The sequence below is a fragment of the Aythya ferina genome (assembly GCF_964211825.1).
Source record: "Aythya ferina genome assembly, chromosome: 5".
Lineage (NCBI taxonomy): Eukaryota > Metazoa > Chordata > Aves > Anseriformes > Anatidae > Aythya > Aythya ferina.
In genome coordinates, this window is record NC_140301.1 from 33,621,256 (window position 1) to 33,646,104 (window position 24,849).

The window sequence follows — 24,849 nt, forward strand, 5'->3', positions numbered from 1 at the left end:
GCCCGGATTTATCCTCATCCCTCCTTCTGAAAACGCACCCAGCCCCAGAACCAGGCAGCGCTGCACCGGCCGGGCACCAGCAGGTCAGCGCCAGGCTCCATCTCCCCATCCCCACCGGCCACCCCAGAGAGGATGGGAGGGGCGGGGGCCGGGGAGCCGAGCTGACATTTGCGAAGGGCACCCGGCTGGGGGGAGCGGCAAACAAAGACGGGCCGAGAAACACGGCTGGGCTGCCTGCAGAGCCCAAACGCCTGGCTTGGGGGAGAAACCGGGCGGCACGGGGCACCGCTCCCCAGCGCCTCCGCAGCCCCAGGGCCCCACACCCAGCCCCTCGCCCTTACCGCAGGGCAGCGGGGGCTCGCAGCGCAGCGCAGCACGGGGGGAGCCTCCGGGGCGCCGAGGGCCCGGCGCGGCCTCCGCCGCCACCTTCCGGGGCCCGCCCGGGGAAGCGGCGCCGAGGCGGGGGCGGGCCGAGGAGCGCGGCCGGGGCCTACCTGCGGCGGGGGCCGCGGCCTGAGGGGAGCCGGGGCCGGGGCGGGGGCCGGGGCCGGGCCGGTCGGAGCGGCCCCACCGCTCGCTCGCCGCCGCCGCCGCCGCTCCGAGCTCCGGCCAGGCCGGGCAGCCGAGCGCCGAGCCGCGCCCGGGGAGCGGCGCCGAGGAGCGGCGGCCAGGCCCGAGCAGCCGAAGGCGGAGCGGCGGCGGCAGCCCGCACCTGCCGAGCGCCGAGCGCCTGCCAGCGCCGCCGCCGCCACCCCCCCCCTGCAGCCGGCCCGGCAGCCAGGCACGGCCAGTGGAGCGCCGAGCGGAACGGCGATGGAGCGCCCCCAGCCTCACACCCGGCCCCTCATCACCCCCCAGGGGTGTGGGGGTGTGCACGCTGCCCCCCCAATGCAGGGTTTGGTGAGGACTTTGCAAAAATGTACACCTGAAAACCAAAAGAGCAGCCCTTACACCCTGCTGCTCATGAATTCGGGGTCCGAAATTAAACGGGAGTTTAATGTGTGTGAAATGCTGATTTAAAAATCAGCTGGGTTACAAAGAGGCACGGAACTGTTGTGAAATAGTGCAAGGCTTACAGGTTTTCCATTGTTATCAAAGACAACGTCCCAAGGCTCTCCGTTGATCTCGCGTTACAGTCATTGTTCCCAAAATAAAAGGGGAGTCTATAAGCATCAGTAACAGTGAACATTTAGCAATTAAATGACACCTATGAGGAGATCAAGAGAAGCTCATAATACCCCCTGAAATTAAGTGAATAAAATTTGCCCTCGTCCCACACCCACACAGTCATTACAAACTTAAGGAGAGGGACACAGTTGCTCTCTGTATCATCTCAGATGACCCGCTGAAGCCTTCCCCCTGTCACAACACTAGCTAAAGTGCGTAAGTAGAAGCTCCTGACGAATACGACAGGCTTCCGAGTCCATTGATTCCATCTGCTCATACTCCTCTTCGGGCTGCTCCACGTGTCCCGTGGCCGGGGAGGACCACACGTCCAGCCCGTGTTCCAGGGAGATGTTATGGAGCACGCAGCAGGCCAGAATGATGTGGCTGGATTTCTCCGGGGAATACTGCAGGGTGCCTTTGGACCCGTCCAGGCAGCGGAAGCGCGACCGAATGGTTCTGAATGTCCGCTCAATGACGTTGTGGGTGGCGGAGTGCGCCATGTTGTAGCGGTACTCTGCGGGGGTCTCGGGGATGTGCAGGGGGGTCATCAGCCAGGTTCGGAGAAAGAAGGAGCTGTCACCTGTTGGCAGTGAAAAGAAGGGAGACGGGTTACAGACCTACAGTTAGCCACCTCAGGGTTTCAGCTCTTCGCCCCAGGTTTTCTGGTAGCGTGGATGTGGAATAACTTATCTCTCAGGCTAGAACAGAAAAGATGAAAGAGCAACAATAACTGGTTTACAAATGTGACAAATAACAAAGTAAAGACATTCCCTTTAATCCTTGAAGTACGTGGAATAGAATAAGAGAATCCATTTACTGTGCAATACGGTGAAAGTAAGACAACTAGACCAAGAGCATCAACAGAATCATTGAGGCATTCATCTTAGAAAGGGGTAGAATTCTGACATGGTCAAATAGAAATTAAATTGTACAAGTCAGTACAAATTACAATACGAATACGAATTAGTATATACAATGATCGTAGTATTTGTAACACAGATTGCAAGTTACCGTTCTACACTTCCAAGAATAGTCCAAACTGAACGTCAAGTCTTGAGGAATTTGCAGGAAAGCAGTAAGAACTGAACTTATCGCCTGTGCTGAGAGGCTTCAAACTCAACGAGGAGCCAACGCAGAAAGGGAAGGGCCTTTCCGCAGGCACGCGTGAGGAAAAGCCGACTTACCAAGCAGCCAGCCGTCCTTATGGAGCGCGTTTTCGAACTGGCTGGCGAGGGCTGCCTGCTGCAGGACGGCGCAGTCGGGCAGGCTGCCTGGCCAGTGCGTCTCCGCGCTCAGCAGGGCTCCTCTGGCGTCGCACACCATCAGGCAGTTGAGCGAGTGGAGGCCCTTGCGGTTGACGTAGGACAGGTCCTCGGCGTTGGGCGCCTTGATGGCCACGTGCGTGCAGTCGACCACCCCCAGCACCCCCGGCATGCCCGCCAGCCCGTAGAAGTCCTCCTTCAGGCCCTGCACCGCCGCCTCGTCCTCGGGGAAGCGGATGAAGCGCGAGGCCCTTTCCACCAGCGCCTCGGTGACGTTGGCGACGCAGCGGCTCATGGAGGCCTGGCTGATGCCCATGGCGTCGCCCATGCGGGTCTGGAAGGAGCCGGAGGTGTAGAAGCCCAGCGCCGCCAGCACCTGCGTCTCGGGGCTGATGGCCCTGGAGCGCTGCGTGGGGCGCGACAGGCTGGCCCCCAGCAGCTCCACCAGGTAGCGGATGAAGCGGCGGGGGAAGCCGTAGGTGGCCACCAGGTACTCGTCCGTCACGTCCTCCAGCCTGAACCTGTCCAGCGTGCGCTGCCCGCGGCCGTACAGCAGCAGGTCGCAGTCCAGCACCGCCACGGGCACGGCCATGGCCGGCACCCGGGGGTGGAGGTGGGGGGGCGGCAGATTCGCCACAGCCTCACGCCAGCCCCCAGCGAGCGGGCAGGGCGGGCAGGGCGGGCAGGGGGGCGGCTGCTGAGGGGGCGCTGCCTCGTTGCTCCCCGCCTCGCCTCCTCCCTCCCCGGCGGAGGGGCGGCGAGCGCTGCCGGCGTGTGGAAAGTGCGGCGGCGGATGCTCAGGCGGCGCCTCCGCCGATGAAAACAAGCGGCCGTGATGGCGGCGCGGAGCGGGCCGAGGCTGTGAGGCGCAGCGGAGCCCCCCCCGACACCGACACCGCCGCCGCCCCCGCCTCGCCTCACGGGGTTCCCGCGGGATGAGCCCCCCGCACCGCCGCCCCCGCGCAGGTACCGCCACCGGGCGCTGAGGGGGGGTGGGTGAGGGGAGCCCGAAACGGGTTAAAACCTAAAAAAAAAAGGGTTTGTGAATAACCCGCCCGGCAGGGAAATGGAGGTGAGCTGCCGGCAACCGCCCGGGCTGCGCGGAGCTTGATCTCCAGGCCTCGCCCCCCAGCAGGGCGCTGTGCAGCAGGGGGCTTTTTATAGGCGCTTGTTAATGCGCTCAAAATACCTGCTTGCACCAAGGCTTCGTGCTTCGAAAGGAGAGCTTCTAGGAAAGGCTTCTTGGCAGCCGGGCCTATTTGTCCGAGGCGCGCTATTAAAAGCTTCCCAAACTTCTTGTTTACCTGAGGGACCCGACAAGGAGCTGCCGGAGCCCCACGGAGGACGAGCTCAGGCGTGAGTTCAGGGTCCTGCGTGTACAAGGCAGGTCTGAAAGAGGGGCAAGAGCAGGGAACCCGCTCTGGGGGCACCATCAAGTAGGTAATTGGGGAGGGGGGACTGGGATGAGCACAGCCCACCTCATAGGCATGGAAGGGCTCTCACTGCCCTCTGCTCTTTTTTAGTGCCGGTGTGGTGCTCTGGGGTGGAAACCTTGACGAATTACTGTGTGTATCTGCTTTAAAGAGAAGCACGATGAGGTAAAGCTGTAGCGGCCGTGGCTCAGAGTGAAATCTCAGAGGAGGGAGGTAATGGCAGCAGCCTGTACGTGCTTTCCCCAGCACTAACGCTGACGCCCGGTGTGTGCCAGGTGCTTCAGCTCCTTTACGCGAGTGTCAAACGCTCGTGCCCAGCGAATTCCCAGGCACGAAACCCGTAGGGCAGTGCAGGTGCTCGCAGGTGTCGCCGTGCACCTGTCGGGCGCCGGGCTCACAAGTGCCTGCACGCAGCACGGCCGCTGGCAGCAGAGTGGGGCCACGTGTGCTGCACCGACACACCGAGGGGACAGCTCTTGCAGCTTGTTGCATCAGGCAGGCGAGGTGCCCTCGCCTTCTGTTCACGTGCCCTTCGCTTGGCGAAGCAGGCTGTAGCTACAGGTAGAGCATGGCACCATGCTTGGGTGTCAAAACAATGGGGAAGGCTAATATTTACCTTGTAACCTTGTAAAAAAGAGAGAGTCTTTAGCTAAAAAAGCCACGTGGCATTTCTTCTTTGAGTATTTTTCTCCGACTTTTCTGTAGAGAGGGAAGAGGAGACAAAGCCACGTGAATAAAGATGAGTATGAAAGTAGGTATTGCAGAAAGGGAGAGGCAAAGCAGAAAGCCAGGTAGCCGAGACTCTTGTTTTACCTGTGAGCAGCCTGTGTGCAAGGCTAAAGCAGCGAGGTGTCTGTTTGTTTAAGGGGTTATTTGGTTGAGGGGGAAGCAGTCATCTGGAGATTTCTGAACAAGACCAAAGGTTAGTTCCTTCTGGGTGTTAGTCAGTGTAAAATTAGATAGCGTCCTTGCTGAGCTGAGCATTGCTTGGGTAACTGGCACTTAACAAGGATCGGGTTGGCATCACAACCTGCAGGACTTCAGGAGTTGAATGAGTTTGGTGGAACTTAAAGAATTTTGAGGTCAGATTGTGGAAGCAAACCCGTGGTCATGAAAGCGTTTTTGTAAATAAAACATCTGTAGTTCTAGGTCTGTGCTGACTCTTCTCAAGAGTGATTCTGCAGGTGAACACTGCCTCAGCAGGTGGCAAGTAATCATCAGAGGCTTCCCTGCAAAAATGAGGAGATGCTGGTTGCCAGATGACAGGCCTTAAACATGCCAGGGGCTGAGTTCCAGGGTCATAGTTTTCCCTGAAATTACAGATCCCTGACGTGAAGTCTTGCTCGATTGTTCCTGCTGTGCTTCAAACTCGGGTAAGTCAGCTGTTGCTGGCATTTGGAGCTTGGGGAATGAAACTCCAACTGTTTCATGGATGTTACAGAAAGTTTGGGATCTTGCAGAAAGATTTCTGTTCCTGCTGGAGCAGGGCAGAACTGTGAAGCTCTCATTCTTGGAACCCTGCATCCAAGGCATGGCTCTGGTGGCTGTTTCTGTCCCCTCTAGCAGTATTTGGGTAATACCAGAACTAATGCCTACGTTGCACAGAGAACCATGCTGATGGTTTGCATTGTTTCCTTACCTAACTGGCCACTGATCTTAACATCTTTTGTTAGTTCCCTAATGTTTTGTGGCAGTCGATACCCAGAATTTCTTTCCAGTCCCATAAGGCAAATGCAAGTGATCTATTTGACAGCTCTCCTATGCCATAAGGATAAATTCTTCCTTGTACCTTTCTCCAGGAGTCACAAATAAATGCCCTCTTGCTTCTTTTCACATTAAAAGCTAATTTGATTTCTCTTGGTATTTAAGTGTCAGCATTTTTCTTGCTGAGAAAAAGATTTTTTTAATGCAGTGTTTTACTGCCCATATCAGCCAGGTTTTCTGTGGATCTCTGGTCCTCTTAACCCCTACACTTAATTAAGTCAGAAAAATTATTATTACGCACCTTTTTTTTTCGTAGTGGGAAGGGTCAATACTGAAAGCTTCTTCTGCGGAGGTTAGGATATCGAAATTTGACAACATATCTACTGTTAAGTCATTTATGTTGTTAGTTTTCAAATCATAATATATAATAAAAGAGGTGGAGTGCTGGGAGGTGCCCTATGAATGTAGCCCAGGAACTTCCCACCACACTAGGTGCTCGGCTTTGTTTTTATCGAGTCATGCAGAAAGCAGCATTCGGCCCTGTACCGTGCCCTGTTAACTGCAGTGCTCTCATGTAGCAGCGTTACTTAAAATAGGCATTTACGTCTATTAATTAAAATATTTCAAGTAGAACTTCTGGATATGCGTAGGCATGAAAGATTATATGATATTTTCTGTCTGATTGGGGTTATTGGCCCCTTTGGCTAAGCTTTAAGTTGTATTAAGTCACATACCCAGCCCTTCTCGATGCTACGGTCCTGCTGCAAGTTCAGGCATTGCTCAGAGGTTCGACTCTGGGTGAAGTGACCTCGCACACCCGCTGCTCGCCCACTGACCTGGGGACCCCAACCTGCCCTGGGCAGCGCAGTCCCTGTGCGGGTGATGTTGGACGAGGCACTTCGGGGTGACAAGCTGTCTCAGAGCCAAAACAGCAACAGGAATTAAGAATGAATTGATACTTTGAAGGCTTACGAGCAAAAAGCACAATCAAAACGGTTAATTAAGGCAGTCCTCCCCACGGTCTCTGTATGGTTTTTAACTTAGACATGAAGAAGCTGAGAGACAGGGAAGTTGACATTTATCCCAGACCACGTGAGGTGATGGTGGCAGAAATCTGCTTAGTAGCTTGGCCGGCCTGGCTTCAGGCACTGTGCAAGTCCCACGGCGCTGCTAAAACCATCGGTAATACTTTGAAAATCAAGCTGGTGTGATTGTGGGAGCTGAGTGTTTGGCATCTGAGGCTGTCAAGGAGTGCAGGTGGCATTGTGGTCTGTCCTTTGAGAAAATACATCTTTTGGGTTGCTTGTAGGTGAGCTTGTGGCTGTACAGATTTACTGTCAATACTGTTTGCTGGGAGTAAAGAAGCCCATACCAGCAATGGTTTGTTATACTGATTTCGGTACCTGCTGAAATACACCTGGATACTGGTTTTAGAACTTCAGACCCAAGAAAAAACAATGTGGCTTGGTTTTGACCAGTGCTGTTAACAGAGAATATCTTGTTTCTGAAGCCAAGACTGCCCTGTCTGATGGACAGCTTGATACAGAACCCGTGTGGTGTTGGTGGGTGTTTTGTTTCGTATTAAAATTAAACTAGCAAAATTAGAGAAAATCTACCCAGTTTTACGTGACCCCTATTTTGTTACTTTTTTTCCCTAGTACCTTTTATGTGGACCGTATATATCATTATTCACAGGAATTTTTAAAAAGTTCAAAGTTCTTAGCATGTTGGTCTTTTAACAGGTGCTTGGTGCTTACATATTTCTCTTGAAGTAGCCTCAAATGGCAAAATATTTTGAAATCTTAAACTCCAGACAGAAAGCTGAAGGAAGATTCATTTCCATGCCTGTGCTATATTTCAGATTGCCATATGCAATGGACACTGATCTCAGTTCCCAGGACAGGAAGGACCTGGACAAGTTCATCAAATTTTTTGCTCTAAAGGTAATTTTTTCTCATATGTGTAAATCCCTCAGTTTTTCTTGTTTATGAAAAAAGCCATGGAATGAGTGGCAGGCACATCACAGCTCTGTCAGCGCGGGGCTCCTGTCAACTTATCACCCTGCAGTTAGGCAGTACCTTCTGTTGGGCTCGAAACTTCCTTTTCACCCTATCTACATTAATGCTGACATGTAACTATAAAACTTGGCCTCACTTGGTACCTAGATTTTACTTCCTGGCCTTGCTAGATGCAAGTAGAAACTCCGGCAGTGGATATGTTATAAACGTACGGAATGGCTTGACGTCTGTTTGTGTGTCCAGGTTCAGGATATAACTGTGAACTTTGGTTCAGTCATAAAGGAAGCTATGCAACTCCTGATCACAAAACCAACTTAGTCATTTCATGTTCTAGCAAAGAAGGGTCAGCTTAAAATCATTTTCTGTCTGAAATACGTTTAGCTGTTGCATGTAATAATTTAAGATGATTACACCTGAAGATTAGCAAACTTTACTTCTCTATGTTTTGGTTATCCCTTTCATTTTTTACTTGGAATATCGGTGAGGTTCTGAACTCTGCTGAGCTCAGGAGCTCAGATTTTGTCCTTTCTATTTCAGACGGTACAAGTAATTGTCCAGGCCCGACTTGGAGAGAAGATCTGTACCCGATCATCATCCTCCCCAACAGGCTCTGACTGGGTAACGTCACGTTTTGTAAAGCAGCTCCATTTCTGTTTTTGTTTTTTTGTGTGTTGAGAACACAATAAGGTTCTTTCAGTCTTGTGCAGGCTGTAATAACTATTCATATAACAGCTACTATATTCAATTATGTTGATTGGCATTTTTTTTTCTTGTTGACATGCAGCGTGTCACTCTGGGCTCTCTAAGGGCTGATTAGAGGAGAGATAAATGACACCTCTCAGCAGCTCCTGCCAGCTGACTAGGGCACATTTCCAAGATCTGCTGGGGATGGGGTGATGAGTTCTCTTCTGTCAGAAGTTTGCAGTTCTGCAGCTCAGGACTGTATAAGTAATGGGCTTTATTAAAATTGGAGAGACACAAGATACTCTGTGGGTGAATGTATGACGCAAGTGAGAGAAAAGGAACAAGTTTTTTACAGCAGGATCAAGAAAAACACTTGAATTAGCAGCCAAGGAAATGTTTGCAAATATGAAAAGCCTGAGCCAATCTGGGAATTTTCTGTTTCATAAATATTTCAATGGACACTGACCTAGTATGTTATATATAGGCCTCTGCAGTGTACTATTAGGCAGTTTTTCAAAGAAATGCAAAAATTTATTCATTTCTTTCATTCTGCAGTTCAATTTGGCCATCAAAGATATACCAGAGGTTACTCATGAAGCAAAGAAAGCCTTGGCAGGACAGCTGCCCGCTGTTGGACGGTCCATGTGTGTGGAGATTTCTCTCAAAACCTCAGAGGTGAGGACTGAGTTAAAATAGATGGTGATTTAATTTATTTTTTTTACTTGAATCTTAAGTCACGTTCCAGAGCTCTTACCTTTTAGCCCAAAATAATGCAGAAGCATCTCCATTTATGAAGTTAGGTAATGCGTTAATGAAATGCGTTGCTTGACAAAAACAATACACTGCAAGTATCTGAAGCCAAACACACAAATGGCAGAGCAGCAAAACTTAGTTTCATAACCCATGAGGAGCTTAGCCATTCTGAGGAGGGCATTCCCTCAGATGATCAAGTTTTTTGGTGAGACCTCCAGTGCACCTTTTTCTATTGTTGCATTGTAAGAAAGTGGAAACTGGGAGAAACTGTGTGTACTAAGAGGTGCGGTTGTTGCTGATTATTAATGAGATATGAAAAGAATTGTTCTCTGAAATGAGCCTTTGTTTGCCATCTTTCTCTGATCCAGGGGGATTCCATGGAGCTAGAGATTTGGTGTCTAGAAATGAATGAAAAGTAAGTGCATTCTTCACACTTTTTTTGTGTTTGCTATTTGTTTGTTTTAGCTTGTGAAATGGGGAAGCGCTCGATCCATGTTGGTGAATGAGCACATAATTGGCTGTGTGGCCTGTGACACTTCAGAGGGAAGTTGCCTCTTTGTCTAGTGCAGCTGTCAAGCTGTTTAATAGTAGTGTCAAGAAAAGAAAATAGTAATTTTGTTCATTCTCCCATTATAATTAGTAGACCTCCTGAGATACAAGAGTACATATGCTCATTAACTACATTTTTTTCTAATATTCTAAAGATGTTTCTGTCTCGTACCAGGCTGCATGGCATTTTTCAATAATTCTACAACGGGTGACTAGATTGAAGTAGGACTCTTAGCAGATTGGTCAATAACAGCAAACTGCATTGGGACCTTATTTTTGTCGTTTTGGCAATAAAACTGACATGAAAGAATTGGCCCAGACTCATTTTGATTAAAAATTTGCCTTCTTACTCCTATTTTTTTCCTTTGTGTTCTATAGGTGTGACAAAGAAATCAAAGTTTCATACACCGTATACAACAGGCTGTCTCTGCTACTGAAGTCTTTGCTTGCTATAACCAGGGTAACTCCAGCCTACAGACTCTCAAGGAAACAAGGCCATGAATATGTGATATTGTACAGGTGAAGTGGAATATGAAATTCCTTATCTGGAATAGCAGAAACAAAAATAGATTTGCATAGAGCAACTGTAAATGTGGTAAAAAGGGATGAGTGACAGTAAATTCAAATGAATTGGATTTAACTACTACTGAAGAGCACTAAAGAGAACTTTGAACTGTGTGTCACCTTACAGCCTCATTCACAGACATTTTAAACTTAAAGAAATATTTTTGATTAGACTCAACTACAATTTTCTCTTCCATTTTATGTGGCATGTCTTCCTCTGAAGTAGCTGGAAGGCTGAGATGGGCATTCTAGCTGCTGCTTATGTTTTTTCCTAAAGAGGAAAAGTGGTTCCAACTGTTCAACTCATAGAATTAAATAAGTAATAGAGACGTATACTAGACTTATGTGCCCACTGGACCTAATAGATTTTTTTTCTTTCTTTCAGGATATATTTTGGTGAAGTGCAACTGAGCGGCTTGGGAGAAGGTATGGCTAGGCAACACACACAAACTAGAGCAGAACTGTTTTCTGTGCTGGTGACACATTTGTTACTATTCCTAAGTGCCACAAGGAATGTAAAGCATGAGGTTTAGACATGATTTTTATCTGGATTGGTAAAGGGTCATGTCATAACGTGGCAGGTACAATGTGGTGCTTTGACAAATCTAGAACGATTGCCAGTTTGACTCTAGTGATCCAGAATTGAAAGAAGAATATGAAGGTATGTTTATAAGGCACAGAACCAGTAAAGGAGATAGTGATCTACTCAGGATCAAGAAGCATTTCAGAGCAATATATGAGACCAAGATAAGAAACAACATCAGTAGTCTTGTAGATGAAGCCTGCCAGCAAGGCAACCTAGTCCTGCTTTGATAAAGGTTGTGTGTGTGCATGTGTGTGTTTGGAGATGAGATTGCAAGGGATAATGAAAACACCATAGAAATAAGACCATACAAGAAGGCAGTAAGGAACATAAATAATCAGGTTCTGTGTAATCAGTAGAACTGATAATCATTCTTTAACCCTACAGGTTTCCAAACAGTCCGTGTTGGGACAGTGGGTACCCCAGTTGGCACCATCACTTTGTCTTGTGCCTACAGAATCAACCTTGCTTTCATGTCAACCAGGTGAGAAAATAAGATCATACCACAAACTGTTTCACAATAACATAGTATTAAACTCCTCATATTATACGCCCCTAAATCTTTCCCTTCTGCTTATCCTTTCCTGCTGAAATTCACCTTAATGGAGAATATTCCCTAATGCTCCAGTCTTGCAGCAAGCAGAGTATTTGGGTAGCCCTGAGTCAGGCTCTAGAACTCCAAATTGCTTGGAGTTGGAGGGCTGAACTGTAAAGATGCTCTGGTCCCGTTTCTAGACACTAGGCTCTCTGTGAGGGTACCATGAATTGGGATGCAGTAAAGAGAAAAAGCAGCTTTTCCAATAATGCCATTGCTTGTTGCCTTGCAGGCAGTTTGAGAGGACCCCTCCTATCATGGGGATTATCATTGATCACTTTGTGGACCGTCCCTATCCCAGCTCTTCGCCCATGCACCCCTGCAATTACAGGTGAGGAAATGCTGAGTGAAGTCATGGGCCATGGTGAAGGCATCGTTATGCCCAAATACAGAGCCTTTTCCACTGACTGCATGGGAAGGGAGACTGGAAGATTAGGGTCAATCCTATTGATCTGGTTGAGCATGTAAGGAAAGGCAACATTTGTGTCTAGAATAATGAGTGCCTGAAGCCAAATTCCTTACAGAAACACTCTGAGACAAAAGAGGTTTAACCTTGGCTGTCTTCGTGAGTTTAGAAGGGTAATAGTTACTCTTGCTGTAGAACTCCATGTCCAGAGGCATGCAGCTCCAGAGATTTCTAATAGAGAAAGATTAAAGGTGAATTTTTCTTTGTAGATGAGAGGTTTGTCCAAAGTTCTTCTGCGAGCACTCAGAATAGGACCAGAGGTATTTTTTGAGAGTGGTTCGGTAAACACAAAAGCTTGTAGCATTGGCTGGTATAAGAAAAACTTTGTTTAGTGTTTAAGAAAACCTTTTCCTTAGTGTTTGTTTTTAACAAACAAAAACATACAGGGTTGTGTTTCTATCTGTGGGTAGAAGAGAAGCTCTTAGGATAATTCTGGGGAAAACGAATATTTTCATACCCTGTTTTCCTCAGTTCTCCCAAGTAGATTATGAGAGCCCTTAATAATTCTCCTTTCAACTCCACCCAAATACTCTCAACTTCCCTGCAGCGTTTGTCCCAGTGTGTTTTGCTATTTGTTAGTTGTGTGGAATATTTCCAGTTAGGATGTTTTTCTTCCCTTCCTACTTTAGAGCTGGTGAGGACAACGGTGCGGTATACCCCTCAGTAGAAGATTCCCAAGAAGTGTGTACCACATCATTCTCCACCTCTCCTCCATCTCAGGTAAGAGGAAACAGGCTCTTTTTATTCCTAGGAAGAACAATCACTGCTAGTGTAGTGTGCATACTCCTATATCAAGTATTGTGCAAACATGCAGCCTCCTGCTGCTAATTAAAATTTAATGTGCAAGCTTCTTACTCTGATTGCTTTCTGAGTAAAACCTAGTTAGATACTAATTTCAACAGGATGCTAAAGGACTAGGAAGACTGAATTACTGAGAAAGACCAAAAGAACCAACTCCTTTAGCTGGTCTGAGACATGACTGAAGAGGATAGCAGTGTACTAGATACATACACATACTGGTACTGCGAAAACAGGAATTCAAGGGATCAATGCCAGGTAGCTTAGGTAGAGGTAACAGGCTGATATTGAGAAAAAAACACTGAATTATCAGGAAGATGCATGTGGCACAGTCATATTTTCCAGACAGCAGTCTGGAAAATCAGAAAAAAGACAAAAGCCTTTGTTGGACCATCTAAAACAAGTTTGGGCAGCAGGAGTAAGTATCAGCAAATAAACTGGGTCATCATGTTGAACTAAGGACTTAATACAGTTCTCTGTACTTCTACCTACCCATGCAAATTTTATTGAAGTTTCGATTTTAAAATAAAAAGAAAATGGATGTCTTCTGAATCTTGAAAAATGGAAACTCCAATTACTCCCTTTTCTCCTGTCCATATATATCTGACTCCACAATTCTGTATTTTGAAGACTTGGCCAGCTTTGCTGTTTTCCTATGACTTTAAGTATTCACGTATGTTTCGCCTTGCTGTCCAGCCAAGCAGATGGCTCTACTGAACTTTAAAGACAATCTAAAGACTCTGTAAATATCTTTTGCTCTGGATGTGAAATGCAGAATGAAGTACAATTGCAATGTGGTTCCAAATTGAAAGAATTTGCTATGGGTCTTTCTGCTGCTTCAGAGGAAGCAGTATGATTGGTTTAGCAGAGTACGTTCTACTGAATGAATGAGCCAGAAATGAGCTCTTCTTAGGAAGCATTTTTGTGCCAACTGGCAGCTTTTGGGTGACAGGACCTCAGGCAGTGAGCCTCAGGCAATGTTGAAGTGATCAGCCAGCACTCACGGTAAGTCTGAAGGAATAAAGTTTTTTTTCCTGTTCCAGGATACACAGCTGAGGAGATGGGTTTGTGGCAGTTGTGTCCTGCCTGTTAACAAAGCAAGCTAAGTGCAGTAAGGTCATGAGGAAATTTCCACTGGCTTGCTCATGCCAGTGTTACTTAACAGTAAGAATGTTTGTAAATACACTGAAGTTGACATTTCCCCAGGGGACGTGGAGCTTTGCTGTCACTGAGGGAAAAAGCTTTATGAAACCAGATGAACCTCAAGGATTCACATCAAGTATGAGCCTACATTCTTGCTTTTTTGTGGCTCATAGCTGCCATATGCTGTATGCTTATTTATAAAGCAACTGCCAGTCTTCTTTACCACACTTAGAATTGTATGGTTGTCTTGACATTGTGGTTTCTAAAGAAAATTGGAGGGGGAAAACTAATTTCTTTCTCCAATTTTCTATTTACAACTTAATGCTTAGGAGAATACTGGAAACTGTGTGGTGTAGACAGCCTATAGGCAGACTGTCCAAAGCTCTTTCTACTGCCTTCTCAGTAGAAATGAGGTCTAGCCTGCATACAAGGAAATAAACCTTCTCCCTGTGAGCTTGTATCTGTTGTGTTGTAAAGTACCCCAAATTCATGAGAAAACCTGGCCACAGGTAATACCCAGAAACAATTTGTCATAATTCTGTGCTGTTAGGAGAATGACTGCTATAAGGTATAGGACTAAACCAGACCTGGGTTGCCCTTTTTGCGTGAGCAGTCTCTGTAAGACAGTGTTTGCTTCTGGAGTGTCAGTGCTGGTGAAGGAGCTCTCTCTTCACATCGATGTTTGTATTTCCCTTAGTCTGGGCCCTCTTTAGTCTTAGGGTGCAGCACAGACATGCAGAGATACAATCCCTGCTGCCCTTGCAAATACTGGAAGACTAAGAGTGTGTATGGGTGGAAAGTATGGAAATATGTGTGATTTGTACATTCCAAAACAAAATTGCTCTTGGCTTTTTCTGGCAACCACTCAGGCTTCTCCTTGCTAATTGGCTGGTAACAGGTCTAATTAGCTGTGGGACAGAGTTTCTGGCAGTTACTTTCTGTTGGTGTTCACTGGAGTCTTAAATATTACCTGTGTGGAGTGGTTCACCGAGATTGGAAAGCAGTCAATTCTTTATAAAATGAACGTGTTTCTGGCAATACTGAGAATTCTGCTCCATGTGGAGGCGTGGCTGCTGCAGCCAAACACTCCTCACTAGCATTCAGTTCATCCAACTCTTTATAGTTCTTCTCTGAAGTCCTTCTTTCTCTTTCTCTCTCTCTTTCTCTCTCCCCCTCTCACTCTTTCTTTTCCTTGTTTCCTCTGTGTGTCTGTGTTTGTGCACAGTGTGTTTTTACTGTCACAAAGGCACATTTTCAGACCCCTCCTCCTGTCGTGACGGACACCCTGAAGGTCCCAGTGATGGGACTGGCCTTTTCACATCAAGTGAGTTGTCAATCGAATATGTTATACATGGCCAGGTAGTACTGGCACGACAGAACAAAAACAGGAAAGTACAAACGGGACAATGCAGAATGGTTGTTGTACATGGGAAAGGCTGGTCAACCCCAAACGGGACAGGTATGTTATATGGTCAAGTAACCAGTTAACAGTTTGCAAAACCAGTGTGCTCTAAATATAAAGCCCACCTGGAATCTTTGCACTGAGCAGCAGTCCTGCAGGAAGCAGCCTGTAAAACTTGATACAGGAGAAAGAGGAGTTTTCTGCAAGGTTTTAAAAGGGTCTTCACTGGAGAGCAAGGTTTTGGTTTTTGTTTAAAAAAAGAAAAAGGCACAGCATAGATTTTTCAGGCTGGTCAGGGGTTGAGAAGGAGCTGGCATTCCCTAGAACCTGCACTAGTCATTAAAACAGAGATGCTGTTAATTTGAAGGAGAAAAAAGCAAAACAAACACTTCCATCTGTCTTCCTGGTTATGAGTAACACTTGGTGAAGACCTGAATTACTGTTACTTGTTTACATCTCACAGGTCTGTCTAAAGTCATATTCCTCATATTTGAGTGAGTCTCACAACAGAGGACAGAGAAATATTTAAATAAACAAATAAAAGTAGGAATGCTTGGCTACTACAAAGCTTAGAAAAAGTGGTTAAAGAATGGAGAAGCGTGGCTGTAGATATTGAGTATTTCTTAAACAGAGGTAATATCAATGAGCAATGCTCACATAAATTCCTTAAGAAACTTCTCCAGGAAGATGCATGTAAAATCTTCAAGGCAATATGAGTTGTTCAAAAAGAGTCAAGTTTGCTGGATATCTCTAGAGCAAAATACTAACAATACTGTACCTGCTCTTTGAGAAAAGATTGCTCCTTTCAGCTTAACTAGCCTCATTTGGATAAAAGTGCTTCTCATCAGTCAGTTTCCTGTAGATCAGCTATTTTCATGTGCAGTGGAAAGGGGTTCAGTTGATAGCACAGTTGCTTTTTGGGAAAATAAAACAGTATCTCCTGAAGTATGTGAAACAGGCCTGCAGAGCTGCCCTGTGACTGAATGTCAGCCGTACCTCACATAGCCTCTTGTATGTGTAGGAAACCAGTCTTGCTTTCTTGTCGAGGCCCTAACTTTGTCCCTTGCAATAAGAACTTTTCAAAGTAATGACCTCTGCAAGTGACTAACAAAAATCTAGCATCCTTCTGCCAGCCTGAAACACCGTGCTGTGCCTCTGACTTCTCCTGTTCCTTCTTCAGTGACTGATTATTCAGACTGTGGGGCATTCCCCTTCCCCTTCCTCTCTCCTCTCCCCTTGCCCTTGTTTTTTCTCTTCTTTCTTAGCTTTCCAGCTCTCGTCTTTCCTATCAGCCTGCTGCCCTGGGAGTTGGATCAGCTGACATGGGGTACCCCGTAATCTTTGCTGGTGGCTTGAATGCTGCGCACCCTCACCAGGTACTTGTAGAGGGTAGAAGAACAAGCATGGCTGGTACTGCAACAATTACGTCACCTCTACATCTGAGAGAGGCCTGGAAACTAGTGCATGCGTTGGTGTCCTGTCTGTCAGGAATGAAAAGAATCTAGGGTAAATACAGGGAAAGCACAGCTTGCACAGAAGCTAGGAATTGGCTCCCCAACATCCTTGACTGTGCTGTGGTAGGGTAAAGGTCACGTAGAGAAACTGTGCTAAGAGAGGCCAGACCTGTTTGCAGAACCAAACCTGTTTGCCTGCACCAGTGTGGCACTAATTCCAAACTTTGGCTGCCTGACAGAGCTGCTGCCACTGTGAGTCTCCAAGCGCAGCACAGAGCTTGGCGTTGTAGGACACACTGGCAGTCCACATTGGTGTATTTGCATCCACGCATCAGACAAAGTCAGCTAAGTTGACAGAAGTCTATCTCTGCCTGTAATGTTGCTTCTGCACTAGAGTTTTGCTGACATAGTGATGGTAGCAAGAAGATAGGATTTTTTATTTTTATTTCCTCCCCTCTCCATAAGCAGAGGGCCTATGGACAGAGAGCCCTGCCCTATAGAACAGGCCTGAAGTGGAGAGGAATAGGAAGGGAACAAGAGTTTGTACTGAGGTGCTCACCATCTACTTGATGTCATCTCATGGGGGCAAGAACTCAAGTCATATGCCAAAAAACACAGTTTAGTCCCAGTCTGTCGGAATCTGCTCTGCATTGCCCTGCGTTGTGGCACTGATTTTGAGATGTCTAACTTGATCGTTCCTCTCCATCTCAGCTGATTGGTCCAGGCAAAGAGGGGGGAGTGCCCCCAGTTCCTAGCCAGCCAGCACATGGCACCCAAGCTGACCAAGAGCGGATGTGCACCCCACTAGATGGAGTCCACTACTCAGCTGCTACTCCTTCTAGTAGGTAGGTTGGTTTTAGATGAATCACCGCTTGTGCTAACCCATTTAGAATCACGTTAACATAAAACTTCGTGTTTTCCCCCTTTTAGTTATTGTTTGTAGCATAACTCTCGTCTTCTCTCCCCTACCCCTAAAAGAGTGAGCAGCTTTCTCTGACTGGGACTTCTTCAGCCTTGCCCCAAACAATGATCTCACCCATCTACTTAGAGCTGCTGGTCACCATAACATGCTTGTGCCTTCTGTTATTGCAACCTTATTGTACAGTTTGTATTTTTTAAGCTCTGTACTGGTTTTGCTGATTGTGAAGTAACAAGGTGAAGTAAGTTTACAAGTGAATCTTAAATTCTTAAGAGATTTAAAGAGAATTGTTGTGGAAAATAGTTGTAGTTAGTGCAAATCTACGTACAACATTAAGAAACTTCAGGCACAAAGTTACTTAAACAATGCAGCCTCAAACTGTCCTAAATCAACTCCCTTTCTGCTAATTAAGTCCTTTTTTTGGTCACCATATTCATTTCTTATGAAGTGTCTCTTGGGGTCACATAGTTCTGAGTCAATATGTTAAGCAGAGATTTTGCTATGAGGAAACCACAAATCATAACAGCACTAGCACTTTTCTGGGTATTTTATGTAAACAGTCATTGTGCCAGAAGACTCAACCTTTTTCTTTGATGTTTTAAATTTCCAAATACTTGTGGTAGGAAAGTAAACAGGCCATAGAAATAAACAGTAGCCACGTAGAGAATTAACCATGCTGGCACTGGCTGTTCTGACACATTAGACTGCTGCCTCTGTAACCAGAATGACTGATAAAATTCTGGTACTTGCCCTCACCTTCTGACAGATTTCTGAAAAAATAGGAGTGATGAGTAGGAACAGCTCTGAACATACATGTTCTGAAGTTAAGTCCCTCTCTAAGAAAGAAAAAGCTGTTCCAAGTCAGTTGGCCTTTTCATTCAACTAACTAGCTCTGTTCCAGATATAAAAAAAAATAATAATAATAATAAAAAAAAAAATCTAAGTCCACAAGTGTCCCAGTCCCCTTTTGTGCTGATGACTGAAGAGGATGGTGGGAAACAAGGACAGAGATTTCTGTTCTTCTCCTTTCTAATACTAGGAGTAGATCCAGAAAAATGGAGGAGTCTTTCACAGCATGTGATTTGTCTGTATTGTTTGAGCCATGAGTCACTTGTTTGCTCTCCTTTCCCAGTGAGGACACAGAAACAGTATCAAACAGCAGTGAAGGGAAGTGTGGCTCCCCACATGACCTTCTGGAGACCATCTTTATCCGGAAAGTGGGAGCTTTTGTCAACAAACCCATTAACCAGGTAACTGGCAGTTCATTTTCTGAGGGCACTGTACTCTGGTTCTCCCATCTTACACCAAGGAAAAAAGCACCCCAATGCCAGGGTGGTCAAGGAGCCTGTGTGTGCGTATTTCTGCCTGCAACATTTGCCTACAGGGTCTTGTCACAGGCATGTTTTTCATAAAATCCTTTTGGGATGTGGCAGCTGCTGAATTTGCCCTACTTTGTCAACACCCTGTTTGGGTATGGAAGACTTCATGCCCCACTGCAGTCCTACAGTGATCTGCTACTACCACAGGTTCATAAATTGGAGAAGCTGGCAGCAAGCCTCCTTTCTTAGAAAGCCTGTGCGATAGACCAGTTCATCACAAGTAATCAAGCATTTAGGAAGCTCATCTTAGAGATCTGCCCAGTTGCTAAAGCTGCTTTTAAGTAAGTTTTTTTTAAGCCCTCTTCTAGGCTCTTTGGATGGACGAAGAGGGTTTGCTTGAATGTTTAGCAGTGCATTAATCCTTATCTGTCTTGTATAAGAGGTGTATGTGAAATCCCACCTCAGAATATGTGTATTAGGTCAGCTGAGTGCAATCTATTTCATGCCTTTTAAATGAGGTGGTCAGCCTCCTGCCAAGCTGATGATGTGATCTTGGGCAATTTTTATTAAGCCTGGCAAAGACTTTCAGTAGCTTTTTCTGTGCTGGGTGAGCAGAGCATCTCAGTAAAATTCTTTTTGCTGAATCTTTTCAGGTGACCATGGCCAACTTAGACATTCCTTTTGCCATGTTTGCTCCCAAGAATGTTGAGCTGGAAGATAATGACCCTATGGTAAGCCCCTTCAGAAATACAGTATGTACCTTCTTAGCACCTCTCATGCAACGCCCATGCTATTCCCTTCCTTGAATATACTTTGTGGTATTTTTTTTGTTGGTGATGGTGTTTTTTGTTTTGTTTTTAAGGGGGTGTTCTTATTTTATTTTTGAAAAAGGAACTAGTTAAGCTTACTTGGTTTCAAGAAATCTCCTGTGCTGAGTCTTGGGGTCTCTCGATGTTCAAGCACATCTTTGCTGCCCCTTCTGCAGCACGTGCTTATGGTCCAACCTCCTAACTGTCCCCACACTGTTAAAATATGCAGATGTGATCATAAGATCAGTACTCACCGTGTTTGCTTTCTTGGGTAGGTCAATCCTCCTGACTCCCCAGAAGCTGAATCTCCTCTACAAGGCAGCTTACACTCAGAGGGCTCCAGTGGCAGCAGCACAGGGAACACCCACGATGACTTCGTTATGATTGACTTTGTAAGTGCCCTGATCAGTGCTCTCACACAGCTGCATCCTCAGGTGGGCTTTATGTGCTGGTGTCATGGCAAATGGTTTAAGAGCTGTTTTCACTGGGGGGAAAATATCCATGATTGTCTGCTCCCAAATAGAGCTGGTCAGTCCCAGAACTGCAATAATACTGACACGCAGTACCAGCAGCTACCGATGAAATAATTTTATAGTTCGTATCAACATCTGGGCTTTTTGTCCTCTCCAATGCTTAAAGGAATTAGCTTCCAAGGAACTGCTTCCTTCCAAGTACTCAGTCAAACTGATCTTGGCCTAGGCAGGGTCTAAAGCTGGAGCTGTTCAGTTATTTAATCTGCAATATTGCAAGAGTTGTTATACCAAGATGGTGACCTATAGCAGGTAATATCTTTACCTAAGTTCATGGTAAAAGGGAAGCCAGTGTCTCCGAATGATAATTGACAGCAGCGTTTTTGATTCTAGAAACCAGCATTTTCAAAAGACGACATCCTTCCAATGGACCTGGGGACATTTTACCGTGAGTTTCAGAACCCCCCTCAACTCAGCAGCCTCTCCATTGACATAGGAGCTCAGTCCATGGCAGAGGATTTGGTATGGAACCATGAATTTTCTGTTTGTGGGCATTGTATGTTCTTTATAGTACTCCCCCTATTCCTAGTTTGAAAGAAGTAGCATCCTCTCAGAAGAGAGGCCCTGCCCAAAGTGGGGGTCCCTCATTAATATGTTCCAGAGAAATGAAGATTTGTTTGTGGCACACCTGAGGCTCTGAAGCTTGCATGTTTATTTTCAAGCTAAAAGTTGCTGCCTGTGGTTGCTTGCTGTGGTTGTCATTCAGACCCCCAAAACTAATCCCTCAGAACTGATCCTGCTTCTGCTGCATCAGGCTTAGTGGCAGACGAGGCCTGATCTTGCAGCCTGAGCAGAGGTAAAATCCTGGTGAAAGAGTTGTCTGGGTGAGCGCAGTACTGAATTTGCAGCCACTGTAACATACTGTGGGGAAAAATGAATTCCAAAGGCGAAGTGCTGCAAGCGCCTTGATGAAGGCAGTGACTTGAGCAGGCTGTTGTGCTCCATCTGTTGGAGGAACTGCACAAGGCTAGGCCCCAGTGCACCTCCTCTTCCTGCAGAATAAACAATCCCTGGGCAGAGTGCCCTTCTCAGGGTCACTTGCTGGATCCTACCAGAGGACTCCTGTGCATGTGGGAAGGGGAGCCCAGAGCAGTGGAGAGGGGTTGGATGACTTAGATAAGGAATTTTTACCATAGAAGGAAGCTGTAAATGCATGCGCTGTCTGCTGTGAGTGAGTCCTGATCTGCACCCTTCTTTGCTTTTACAGGACTCATTACCAGAGAAGTTGGCGGTCCATGAGAAAAATGTCAAAGAGTTTGATGCCTTTGTAGAAACCTTGCAGTGAAGGTGTTTTCCAGTTTTGCTGCAGCAGTTCTTCCTCTTCGAGGCATCCTGGAGAACAATGTCAACAAATATCTCTATCACCCCTGTTCTGCCTTCTGTCTCACTTTGACTATTTCCTTCCATCAAGTGAGCTTTCTTTGATTGCTCTTTAACAGCAGATACAGCTCACCTGCTGGTTTCCCTCAGCTACTCCTCTGCATAGTTCTGGACCGCTCTTCCTGTTCGTCTTCAGTTTTGACTTTATGACCAGTAGGTACACAGGAAGTCAAACTCCGATGTATGAAACTCATTTTCTCTTCAGTCTGTCCTGTGTGGAGGGGCTTTGTGAAAAGTTGCCATGTGTTTCCTCCAAAGATCCCATGGTGTAAGTTTCCCTCGACCTAGTTTCTTGCTAACAGACTGTTTTTCCTACAGTCTTCGATCCTGTTAGAGCATAGAAAGCTTTGGCTCACTTCCAAGGTCTGCGAGTTCAGCAGATCAGCAGTTCTAAGTCCAGGACATCCATTCCGCAGAATGGGGCATTTTGGCCTGACTTCAGTGTGAGCGCTTGGAGCCCAGGGAGAGCCGTCGGCTTTGGGACCTGCGTAACACAAGTTACCTTTTGTTTTCCTGCTTCTGAGGAACTGGGTCTCCACGCAGTCGTTTTGTGAGGCCTTCTGTTATGCTCGCTGATAAGCAGGAGTGGAACTGCAGAAGTGCTTTCCACATTTCCTTCCTGAGTGTACTGCCACTCAGCCGTGCTGAGTTTACCAGTGTTGACAAGCCTGCACGTAGCAGCTGTGATGATGCTGAATTCATAGTCTCTGCTTTTGAAATGTAACTGTAAATACTAGGAATCCTATTTCTGTAGGGTTAATGTAATTAGGAGTCTTAGTCCAAGATTCTTTCCTCTAACCCGTGCAAACTTTTCTGCTTTATGGTTAATAGATGATCTTAATCAAGAAATATTTATTGCTTTTAAAGAAACCTATATTTAAAAGATGTTGTTTTCATGTAGTAGTGCGGGTCATTCTGCCCTGGATCACTGCAGACAGCATGTGTGCCATGGAACCCTGTCCAGTGAGTCTCCTTTTGCAGGAAAATATCCAAGATATTTATTTTCTAAGACAGACTTGATTATTCTAATATAATATTCTGCTTTGGGGACTATGTTTCCATTACATCCAGTCAGGGCCCACTGATACAATGAAATGCACACAGCAGTGTAGTGGAGTGGTGGGGACTTAGGTTAAAAGCTGTATTCTGATAGGTATGGATGAATTTGCAGTGTTCTTCAGCCATTCAGAAGGCAGCTTCTTTAAAGAAGCACATTTTTGGGAGCTTATGGTACTTTTTAATCAGCTGGCTTTCGATGAGCTGAAATTTTATTTTTGTAATGAGCTGGCTACTTGCAGTGTGACTGGCTGGCAGCACTCGGGGTGGTTTGGCTGTTGTGTGTCTTTTGTCTGACGTAAGGAGGGGAGGAGCAGCAGTGACACTAAGCAGAAACCTAGATAAGGTAGGTCTCGTGGTTCTTTCCTCCTCCCACGTGTAACAAGCAAGCAATTGCAAGACCCCTTACTGTCCTAATATATGTTTGTTCTTTCCCTTTCTCCAGAAGTGAGGCTGTTCTCTCAGTACTGAGGAACCATCGTAGTTTCCCTAGAGTGGTTAAGTAACCAGCCTTCAAGTTAGTGTGGTGTGGCAGCTTCTTCAGCTTTGCTGCATTCTTAACTGAAAGTGATTGCTAGCAGGTGACGGGGGAAGCCCAGCTCCTCTCTAGAACACTAACTCTGTGCCCCTGGCAGAGCAAGGAACCAAGTTCAGAGTAGAGCTTGTTGTAAGGTCAGATCAACGCAGTGCTTGAACTTTACTGGCTTTTGTGTTAAGTGATGTGTTCCGTCATGTGAAGGTCGTGTGAGCTCCAAAAGCCCAGATAAGAGCTGTACTGAAGGAGAATTACCCACCCTGACTTACCCAGCTTACCCACCCAATCCAGCTTCTCAGTAGCCTCACAAAAGTAGGTGCACAGACATCTTAAAGTTTCTAAATGGCTTAATAGAGGACTTTAGTTACCTGGAATTTAACAAATACTTGATCCCCACAGCCAGAGCCACCTCGTTTTACAGGTAGAAGAGGTATCAGAAGAGTGCAGAACACAAGGAACGAGGGTGTTGCCTGGTTCTTGTCTCTGCTCAGGAAGCTGGTCCCTGTCACCTTGTAGGGGTGGTCGCTGTCCCCTTTCCCTTAACGTACAGGCAGGTTGAGCTGAGCCACAAAGCAGCAGAGTGGGAAAAGTGCTGGTTCACACTGTATTCAGGGGGATGCCTAGAACAGATTGAACTTCATCTAGCCAGTGCTACTGCTGTCCCCTCTCGTCACAACGAAAAGCCAGGGAGCGGCAGAAGGCATGCCATTCTGCTAGTCCTGCCCAGGAGGGCCCCTGAGCCAAGTACTTGCGCTCAGCTGCTGCAGTTCCTAACGTGGCTGCAGCTCCCACATCCCGTTAGGCAGCACTTCAGTGGGGCAGTTCTTTTCTACTTCAGCAGGCTGGACATTTGCCTATATAAGCTGCTAGTGTTGAGCTGGATGGCCACAGCAATAAAGAGATGCTCTAGGGCTGAGTTATGTGCCTCTTCTCTGGACATTCCTCAGCTTCAACACATAGTTGCTACATCTAGGTAGGCTCTGAGTTCTCTGACCACTGTGTAAATGCTCTGCTTCAAGAAAGAGCTAGATGCCGCTGCAGCCTGCCACAGCTTGTTATGGGGGCTGTTTATTTTTGCAGGTGTCTGCTCAGTTCTGTGTTGAAGACAGCATGTGTATAGCTGCTGCTTTACAGATACTTTGGGTGAAGGGGAAGGGGGATTGTATTGTTTTGGAAATAGTCTCCAATGTACTTCAAGTATTCGAAGAATTTCCAATAAAACTTTTATGTAAGCAATGGAGTGCTGCACTCTCTGTTACAGGCTTTTCTCCACATCTACTGACCGCTTTGGAACAGTCCCAGCCTCTCAATCTTTCTTCTTCAGGAACCAGGACCGTCAGTGAGCTGCCTGCCACTGAGTGCAGGATGGAGCAGGCTCGTTGCCTCCACCAGGGCTAGGCTGTGCTATGTTTGGAGTAGTTAGCAGGACCTCAGTGAGGCTGCCTTCCAGGGAGAAAGAGAGCAAGGAAAAAGACAAAACAGGTGCCTGCCTCGTCCCGTACACAGGCGGGGGGAACAGTCCTGACTTATTTGGATCCAGACTTTCCTGGATGTCCCACCCCAGCTGAAATGTTAACTTACCTCCTAGAGCGGTAGAAAAAAAGCAGAAGGTGCGTGCTCTGAGGTTGTTACTATCACACTTAATAAGAGCATGGGAATATTTAGATCTGATACAAGATGTAGAAGAGACGTGTAAGATGCAGGAAGAACTAGTGTGAGCATCCCA

General features: G+C 46.5%; 3 protein-coding genes across 17 annotated transcripts in view; 1 reads left to right on the forward strand and 2 right to left on the reverse strand.

Moving 5' to 3' along the window:
* AMBRA1 (autophagy and beclin 1 regulator 1) overlaps positions 1–667 on the reverse strand; it is a 128,509-nt gene extending 127,842 nt beyond the window's left edge. Inside the window, exon 1 of one of the 4 annotated variants that reach the window (XM_084520946.1) lies at positions 342–667. The gene's annotated coding sequence lies outside the window, so the exon portion shown is untranslated. The remainder of the gene's footprint in view (positions 1–341) is intronic. The other 3 variants (XM_084520945.1, XM_084520944.1, XM_084520947.1) reach the window with 3 other exon arrangements.
* Positions 668–975: 308 nt separating this feature from the next.
* Positions 976–3,116, reverse strand: HARBI1 (harbinger transposase derived 1). The gene is made up of 2 exons (XM_084520561.1): positions 2,352–3,116; positions 976–1,747 (listed from the first exon to the last, which is right to left on the reverse strand). Exons 1-2 carry the CDS (start codon positions 3,019–3,021, stop codon positions 1,371–1,373), a joined length of 1,047 nt encoding a protein of 348 aa, XP_084376687.1. The 5' UTR covers positions 3,022–3,116; the 3' UTR covers positions 976–1,370.
* On the forward strand, positions 2,809–24,359 carry ATG13 (autophagy related 13). Of its 12 annotated transcripts, XM_084520555.1 has the most exons (19): positions 3,246–3,395; positions 4,014–4,075; positions 7,428–7,509; positions 8,122–8,202; positions 8,824–8,943; positions 9,390–9,436; positions 9,949–10,089; positions 10,520–10,560; positions 11,105–11,201; positions 11,545–11,643; positions 12,408–12,498; positions 14,945–15,043; positions 16,387–16,497; positions 17,287–17,420; positions 18,627–18,744; positions 19,467–19,544; positions 19,898–20,014; positions 20,486–20,614; positions 21,360–24,359. In XM_084520555.1, the coding sequence occupies exons 3-19, from the start codon at positions 7,441–7,443 to the stop codon at positions 21,435–21,437; spliced, it is 1,650 nt and encodes a 549-aa protein (XP_084376681.1). In that variant the 5' UTR covers positions 3,246–3,395; positions 4,014–4,075; positions 7,428–7,440; the 3' UTR covers positions 21,438–24,359. The 12 variants fall into 12 exon arrangements, with proteins under 12 accessions (XP_084376682.1, XP_084376676.1, XP_084376680.1 ...); XM_084520556.1 differs by lacking the exons at positions 3,246–3,395; positions 4,014–4,075 and adding an exon at positions 2,809–2,919; XM_084520554.1 differs by lacking the exon at positions 4,014–4,075 and having other exon boundaries at positions 3,236–3,395.
* Positions 24,360–24,849: the final 490 nt, after the last annotated feature.